Here is an 8814-nt window from a genome sequence, read left to right on the forward strand (position 1 = left end):
CTGAGGCGCCGGGGAGCTCGTAGGAGCCAGCGCGGCCGCCGGCTGGGCTGAATCGACGGCGCCGGCTGACTGCAGGCGGCCTGGAGGGAAGGAAGGCGAGGCGGGAAGGCGGGAGTCCCTTCCCCGCTCGGCCCCGGGGCGCCCGGCGGGCCTGTCCCTTCGAGACCTGGGCTGACGGCTCTCCGAAGCGGCCGGGACCCCTGGCTGAAAATCCCTTTTTTTCCTTTTTTCCCCCCCCGCCCGGGCCCCCCCCGGGCCCCCGCCGGTGCTACAGAGCCGGGGCCGAGCCTGCCCCGTACCGGCAGCGCTCGGGCGCCGTGCGGGAGTCTCTTGGAAGGAAGGTTTCTGACAGCAGACCTGTGAAAAGGGATCCTGGTTACTTCAGGCACTTCAGAATTTAAAAAGCTGGCGAAATAACGCCGTCGAGTACGCCTTCAGGACGGCCGAAGGAAAACGCTGAGGTGCGCCGTAAATGCGCGCCTGTGTCGCTCAGGCGTTATGGTGGCGGAGCCGCTGTTTGCTGCTGGAGTCAGAGAAGTTTCTGGTGAAGGCAGAAGGCTCAGCGTCAGATTTAGGAGCAGAACAGAATGACGACGGCATGGGTCCCGTAGCTGCCCCCGAGCGTCCCGCTGCTCACTGTGCTCTTCTGTTCAGATCTGCTTTCCGCGGCTTTGTAAAACCCATTTTACCAGCAGCTGGGAGTCCCATATGTCAGTATTTTTCCTCACTTTTCCGCTCCTCCGAGCAGTGCCACGGGCACCGCTTCTCCACTTTTCTCTCCCTTATTTAATTTGACATTAATACTGTTTATCTTTAGAACAGCAGAAGACTTCACTAATAAGCTTCATGATGCTTTCACGTGACTTGCAGAAGATATGTATGTAGGGAAAAGTAGCCTTTGTTTAAAAACGACTGCAATGTAAAATGTTTACCGTTCAGGGTAAGCCTTCACAACCTGTCTCTGCATTCCTTTCCTCATACTTGGTAAAAACCTTATTTTTTTAATTCACGACCCCACGAATCACTTGCGAAGATGAGTACCAGTACTGGGGACCCAAGTCTGTTTTCCCCAGTGATGGAAAAGCAGCTGCTCCCACCTTTCTGAGAAGGGGTGGCTGGGAAGGACAGTCCTGTGGCGAATGCACCCACAGGCAAACTGGCAGCTTGGGAGGGGAGGCGCATGAAAGCTGTATTAGTTACTGAGGCTGACGATTAAATGAGCTAATAAAACTGAAGGGCAGAAGATGCTGTTTAAACATAACTTGCACTATAGCAGCTGAAGCAGCCCACAATATAGAGACCGTAGAGCTCCCCACACCACTGGAACAAGTCCTACTTTTTTCTGATGAAAAAAGTTCACTCCTAGATTTTAAAAGCTGTCGATATCCACCAAATAAAGCATATTTATAATGGTTTATAATTAAGGACTGTCCTCTAGCTGTATAGTGTTCCCCACGAGAGAAAACAGACTTGGATGGTCCTTTCAGGCAGCTTCTTTGTGAAAAAGTAAAGCTACTAACATTGAATTTTGCATTTCTGTTGGCTAGGTGCCACGGTTATATCTGAACTTTTATCAGATGAGTGAGATGCGCTACCCGTGTTATCTTAGCTATCCAGGGAAGCAAGAACCCACTTCCCGTGACACCACGTAGCAGACCTGAAGGATGGCACAGTGCAGTATTAGGGCCAGGAATTTGGGCAGGATGCCCCTCCTGCACCTCCCTCTGCAGCCACATGCCCCCCCCCCCGCCCCCCACCCCAAGTACTGACCAGCTAAAGCCACAGCTCAGCTCTGCCTTGGTTTGAAAAGTTATAGGCAGCTACACCTCCATGTAGTTCACTGAGTCAGTGTGTCAGGAGACATGGACTTCCCAAACAATCTCCTCCATGCTGCCAGCGACCCGTTTCAATTTTCCTATTAATCTGAAGTGTAAGGCACTTTTCCCCACCTTGGTCTTTTAGGGAAATATTCTTCAGGAATAAGGTTTTAATTTATCTCTTTTAAGCAGCATTTTATCTTAATAAAAAATGGTTATCTGCTGTACATATTAGCTATGAAACTAGAGCTCAGGGAGGGGAATCTCAGCAGGTTTGTCTTGTACCATTTTCCCTTTGTTTTCCTCCCACCCCTGTGGAGACTGATGAGAAGATAAGCTTTGTACTTTAGGTTCCCCAGTCCTGCCCTTCATCATGTTGGTCCTCTCCTCTGGCCCTGTGAAACACTTCAATCTTTTGTATATTAGCAAAAAAAAAAATCCACCCACCAAAACAAATGAAAAACTCTCATTACTATTAAAATCAAAACATAGGATCCCCCCTGACATCAAAGGCTGACCATCTATTGACCTTAGCATGCATAGGATAACAAGTTCCCAGTGAAGAAAGGAGCTGAAACTGGCTTGAGCCTCTCACTTCTCTGCCTACTTCTATAAAGACAGGGGCTTTAGATTTCTCCAGCAAAAAGAAGCCACTGAAGTAGAGTGAAGGCAATTTTTCATTTCCCATGTACTCTACACCACATAGAGAAGCTGCTGCAGCGTTGTGCACCACATGCTTTTCTGTTGCTTAACTTGGAAGAAGGAACTTTCAACAATTCCCTCCAGAACACTGGAATATTAGCTGATTAAATGCAAAAGGAGCACAGGTTTAAAAAACTTTTTAATTTGTTTATCTGCATTCCAAAACAATTCAAATATGTTCCATTTACTGTAAAAAAGAGGCAAGTGTTTCAGAAATTTAATGCCAAGCTTAACCTGTTTCACTATACAGCACAAGCTTGCCAATTTGATGGCATAGTTTTTTTAAAAAAACACACCCCCCCAAAACTCTTTATTAACCTTTCATGCCAGAAATGTGCATTTTAGCTACGTTCAGTTGTGGACAGTACATTAATCCATCCAGCAGAAGTAACATCTGGACAGAGGTCAGGTAAACTCTACGCTTTCTCATAGTGGCGAACAGCAACCACATCACCAAAGGTGAGAGTCTGCAAGTCCAAGGAAAAGACAGACATGTTAGATGCTGGACCATTTTCTATAATGACTTAACACATATTAAAGAAGCCCATGCTAGAGCAAGGTTGGTTTACATCATGTAATTTATAGAAAAACAAATTGGTGTAGATTATTGATATTTTAAATGAACAAGAGGCAAAACCTTAATTACAGTTCCCGTAATAAACCTAACTTTCTCCTTGCTTCTTTCAAACCCAAGAAGCACATACTGCACATTTACAAGGCAACTATAGTGAGGCTAGAAACTACTGTTTAATTTTTCTAGTTTTTGTGAATGTAGTTTCTTAAATACAGCATTGTTTTAATACAGATTTAACACTGATTTTCCCAAAGCTGATCACACTGCGAGATGTGCAATCTAAAAATCCAAGTCCTCTATACCCACATTCTACACTATTATGCATAGGCATATACTTAAGGAGAACCCTGTACTAAAATAAATGCATTCTGTGCACTTAGGTAGCTAGAACTACCAAATATTTTAGTCGCTGCAGTTGTGCGGAACACTAACTGCAGTGTGTGAGTTTTGGAGGCATTTCCTGAAGTGGAACAGGGCATCTCACCGTGTTCAAACTCCAAAGGAAAAGGTTTTCTGTATATGCATGTAGCCATTTCCAAAAACAAAGCACATATTTTCCTTTGTATTACTTGTCACCTTGTGTTGCACTGACTGTGTGCTTTAAGCTTTTAAATATTTGGAGGTCTCCATCCATACAGATACTCTCCAAAGTATTTGGAAAACAAGCTAACTGGTTTTCCCCAACAACCAAGTCATAGATTAGTATAGCTGAAGAGGTTTTATTTTTGAAAGTTACATCTCTGTGCCAAAAATAAGGATGAGAAGTGCTGCCCTGGACATTAGATATATTAACTTACACCATTTATTCACCCCATACTCCTGTTCCTGAAAAGTCAGGAAAAGAATGTGAAGTTAAGCAAGACTTCTTCATACAATTGCTGTTTATCATAGTTTTTAACAAGGTAGGAGGAATAAACCCTTTATTATTAAATATGAAAATGCTATTACCTCCCACAATATTGTAATCTATTTTCCTAGGGAAATACTTGTTCTGTGTAGTTAAATATTATTTATGCGTGCATATATAAAACAAGTTCTTAAAGAAATCTAAGTTAGCACTGGCAACAGATCATTGCCTATATAATCCAGAACTTTGTGTCTTTTCCAGCTCACCAGGGCTTTTTTTTTTTCTTTTTGCTTGAGCATTTACACAAACTCTGGAAAGAACATAAACACTCTGGAAATCCACAGGCTGGCCTGCCTAAAACCACTAGCAATTTTTTAGTTGTCAGTAAAACAAGATGCAAAACAAAATAAACATTTGAAAAATCTGTTAGCTTTCCCCACCAATTGGTTTAAGGGTTTGTGTATGCGTAACACTATCTGTTCATAAAGCTTGAAATAAATGCAACTGAGGAGTGTTAGCAGTGTACGTGAATGCTCAGTGAGCTTCATACTTACCATTACCATTTTGCCGTCCTTTATTTCTCTCACAAAGTTTGTCTCTTTGCCATCCCACTTCTGTACGTGCACTAGCTTGTCTCCGTCCAAGGTCACAACTGACTGTGAGATACGAAGAAACACAAAGACATTCATTTATTTGGGGTATTTGGGATTCTGCTCACACATTCAGCATGCACTATTCTATTGAATTCTCTTCAATAGATGGATGTGGATCTGGAATGATAAAGTAGTCCCAGCCATTTTAAAGCCAAGCCCGTGAATCATCCTCGTTTTAAGCACGAGCTCCATACAATTCTTGTTCGTGTCAAAGGATTAAAAAAGTTGTTTCCTTCGAGTTCCAGTCTCACAAGAACCACTGTTTCAGATGTGCTTTGGGGCAGCGTTTACGTTAAGCCCCCCAAAAATGCAGGGAAGAAGGCATTTCCCCATTTCGACTGGGAAAAGTTATGCCAAACGATGTTTGGCTTGAAAGAAAAATGGGCAGCCAACACAATTCTTCAGTGCTGGAAGGAAGACTAGAAGGGGGCTGGTGACATAATGCATTGCTTCAGACAAGACATGGCGTAAGCGGGCAAATAAGATGCAATCTTGTCTTTTTTTCCTGTCCTTCACAGTGCTGCCACTGGCAGAAGTTACATATTTTTTTTTCCTTTCACCCTACCAAAGATACAGCGTCGGGGGCGGGGGTGGGGAGGAAGAAGAGGAAAAAGAAGCCACTGCAGCCCGAGAGTTCACTTACTTTGCAGTTTCTATCATCGGGGGTAGTTTCATCAAATTCCTCTCCAAGTTTAAAGCTGATTTCTGTGTTTTTGAAAGTGCTTTGAGTCCTGATCACTACTTTGTCCCCCTCGCTGCTGATAATCACAGTGGGTTTAGTTACATTCCCCACCTGCCGTGTTGCAAACCCCACTCCTAGACCATCAAGGGAAAAGAGAAATCCATCAGACACGCGGGTTTTCACTTTTTTTTTTTTTTGCCACACATCGAGGTACAGATTCCCCCGCTCTACACCTTTAAGCCATCACAGCGAAACTCTACCTTCTGCTTCGCTTGTGCCCTTATCCCTAAAGCATCCATAGGTGCGTGTCCCCCCCCCGAAGCAGCTCCGTACCCTCCCTTACCTCGGGGACGAGGAACCCCCAATTCGGCAGCGCCGCGGAACGGGTGGCGATCGCTTCTGCTTCTCTGGCTTTCAGTTTCTTACCGCTCCGGCACAACGATCGCTTTTGCTCGTGTTTGTTTGCCGTTTTATCTGCCGGCGGCGTTTGCCCCTTCTTTCTCCGGCACCTCCCGGAGCTTCTCCCCAGCAGGACGGCTCTCACATAAACCCCCCCCCATCACATTAACCCTACTGAAGCACAGCCGCCCAAACCTCCCCCGCCTCTGCCGATGCCTCACCTACACCTGGGAGGGGGCTTTTCAACTTTATTTTTAGAGGACGGTGCAAAACTGCAGCTCTGACCGCGCCGTACCTACCCAGCGCCTTCATGTACTCGTCGAAGTTGTGGCTGTCCACCAGCTTCCAGGTAGCGCAGAAAGCTTCGACCATGGCGGCGGCGGGGAGAGGGGAGCGGGGGAACGCCGCTACGGCCCCGTATTTAAAGCCGGAGCCCGGCGGGGGGTCGGGAGGAGGAGGAGAAGGGGGGAGGCAGGCGGCAGCCGCGGTCCGCCCCCGCCGGCAGGGCGGGCGCCTCCCCTCCGCCCTCCGCTCCATCACCTTGAGCCGCCGCGGGGGGTCCGCCGCCCTCCGCCCCCTCCCCGTTCAACTCACGGAACGTGAAATACTCCCCGGAGTAGGAGGAGAGGGTCGGAAGGGTGCTGCGGGACACCTCCTCGAGAAGGTGGGCCGCGAAGGTTTCTTTAAGGACGGTTTGTGCAAGACCCCTTTGCTCCCCCCCTTCCCCATCGCTGAGGATGCTCTCTCCAGAATTGGCTTTTGCCATTGCCGGCTGGAAACAGCATCTTGCCTCCACAATTGGGAGCGTTGGGAAACTTAAGAATGAAGGAAGAGGGCTTAAAACCGTTTTCATCCGATACGGTTTGTTTCTGTTGTCCTTCCCCTAGGTGTTCTCTGAAATTCATTGAAGGCGCTGGGTAGTCATCTCCTCTTGAGTGTTTTTCAGAAAGCAGCCCATCTCCGTGGGACGAGCCACGGCGTCGGCTTTTCCAGACCCACGGCTGGGATGGATTCCAGAGTCGTGAATCTAGCTCTTCTGCTCTCGTAACAAAACTCGAGCACTAAATGAAAGAGACTTTCCCTGACTCAGGAACAAAACCTCAACAACTTTCTACCTGGTCCTACCAAATGAAATATAAATCATTATCATTATTTTCCTAATATTTTTAAAGTAGTTTTTGACATGTCATTTGCATTTCTTTCGGGCTTTTGTAGTCTGGCCCATTCTTTGGGTGTCAGGCAACTGATGCTTCTGACAGGACTTTTAATTTGCCACTTTTTCACTTGTCCTCAGAAAGAACCAACCCCTCTCTGAACTAAACCCAGGAATACAATCCTGATTCCTTTTACCACACAACACAATTTTCGTTAGTCTTGATAACCTAAGGGTATGAACTAGTGCATCTATTTCCCCTTAACCCTCCGTCCACTTACTTGGAAGTACTGGCAGAGACACAAAGCGCCCTCCTGCAGCTGCTCAGTTTTTCCTCTTCTAAGACTTTTCGGCTAGCGCTCAGACAGCCAGGGAGAGCAAGAGCATCACTTGAAATAACAGACGGCCAATTGTTCATGAGGCTGGAAGGAAAGAAGTCGCCTTTTTTTTCTCAAAGTTGACTAATGCTATGTCTCCAAAGTTTGCACAGAATACCAGCCTTACTGGTGCATCTCATACGGATGTCCACTAACCTAAATGTCTGTAGTCAGTCAAACCCTCTATAATGAATGAGGAATATGCTTTGTGATTGGCGCTGTCATGGCACGGGGCACACGGCGTTTGTATTGTGCGTGGGTATCATCTGGGACTCCAGTTCCGTTTGGAACTGTGTTTCCTCAATACGGTAACATTATCAAGGATTTAGTAGCGTTCACCACCCGTAGCCAAACTCTGCAGCCGCGGTCTCACAGAGCTTCCTCGCTGGCACCCAGGCAGCTGATGTGCAAGTACAAGCAAACTGATCTCACCTCTCACCTATTTCATCTCAGGTGAATCATATTAAATCTTAAATGATTTCACCAATACCCTCATGAGCGGACACGAGTGTCTCCTCTCCCAGTACTGACAAGACAGAGTTATCTGCTCATGTAGATTCTGTTTGCAGAAGCCCTGGAGCCTCTGCTGATCCTCCTGGTGCAGATGTGTGCACAGAGCCCTGGGAGAGCTCCTTGCTCTCTGTGCTCACCGGGGCTTGTTGCGGAGAACCAGCCTCATGGACTTTGTGTGATATAAAACTCCTGGAAGTGATTCAGTGCCACTGCCGGTAGCTGGACTCCTCAAGGACACTTCTGCCTTGCACCTTCTTCCAGACGGTGCTGCAACTTGGCCCTTGGGAGGCAGCCACTTCAGGATCCTTCATAATTTAAGCAATCATACCTCCGCTGATGGCTCAGTTCTACAAGGATTTCTCAACATACTTAGCTAAGTACCTAGTCTTAAGAAAAATATATTCTTTAACACTTTGCACTAGGCTTCAGATGTAAAACAGGGTCTGCTAAAATGCTCACATTCCTTCTGCTGCTCAGATAGATTGCCAAAGTCATCACACCAGGTTTTATGATGGTGAGATCCCACCTGTCTGTGTTAGTGATGATTTGGGAGCAGGATAAATCCACAGCAGGAAATGTTACATTATTGACACCTTGTGGGGTGACAAGCCACAGCCAAAGATGCTTTCCATGGCATCTTATGTCCTATATATTTGCTTGTGGATCCTTACATGAGAGTTGTACTAATGTCAACAGCTAGTACAAGTCATCCTGATCTATATAAATGCTTTGCTACGGCTGGAATGGAGATAGCAGTGTGAAATACGCTGACCAGGTGTGCATTTTAGGTTGCTGCTGCACAAGAGGCCAGCTTGGAGTTTCTTTTACGCTGTCAGCAGAGTTTGAAGGTTTTGACAGAGTACTCCCCTGTAAAAAGCCTGTGTGATGGAAGATGTCTCTCGAGATTCCTCTCAGAATGCCCAGGGACTCATTCTCATTTACACTAAACTCTTTACATCCCTTAAGCAGCGTAAGTAGGCACATTTGCATTCTCTGTGCAAGGCCTGCTTGAAAGATGAAAATGCTGTGGCAAGACATCCCTGTGTAATAAGTAATCCTTACTTCCAAAGGCCATCCAGGGTGAACATGGGACTGCT

At 46.4% G+C, this 8814-nt stretch overlaps 1 protein-coding gene across 1 annotated transcript; it reads right to left on the minus strand.

Annotated features, from left to right (window-relative positions):
- Positions 1–2639: 2639 nt before the first annotated feature.
- On the minus strand, positions 2640–6113 carry FABP7 (fatty acid binding protein 7, brain). The gene is made up of 4 exons (XM_010585837.1): positions 5974–6113; positions 5237–5409; positions 4495–4596; positions 2640–2986 (listed from the first exon to the last, which is right to left on the minus strand). The coding sequence occupies exons 1-4, from the start codon at positions 6044–6046 to the stop codon at positions 2936–2938; spliced, it is 399 nt and encodes a 132-aa protein (XP_010584139.1). The 5' UTR covers positions 6047–6113; the 3' UTR covers positions 2640–2935.
- Between the last annotated feature and the right edge of the window lie 2701 nt (positions 6114–8814).

Source organism: Haliaeetus leucocephalus, unplaced genomic scaffold (genome assembly GCF_000737465.1).
Source record: "Haliaeetus leucocephalus isolate CR32 unplaced genomic scaffold, Haliaeetus_leucocephalus-4.0 Scaffold130, whole genome shotgun sequence".
Taxonomy (NCBI): Eukaryota; Metazoa; Chordata; class Aves; order Accipitriformes; family Accipitridae; genus Haliaeetus; species Haliaeetus leucocephalus.

What these genes read in the sequence shown, in the direction of transcription:
- FABP7 (XM_010585837.1), bottom strand. Translation starts at nt 6,046, where the DNA reads ATGGTCGAAGCTTTCTGCGCTACCTGGAAGCTGGTGGACAGCCACAAC. An exon ending in CGAGTACATGAAGGCGCTGG is followed by an intron (nt 5,410 to 5,973) that starts GTAGGTACGGCG and finishes TTGATGGTCTAG; the next exon opens with GAGTGGGGTTTGCAACACGG. An exon ending in AGGACGGCAAAATGGTAATG is followed by an intron (nt 2,987 to 4,494) that starts GTAAGTATGAAG and finishes TTGGACTTGCAG; the next exon opens with ACTCTCACCTTTGGTGATGT.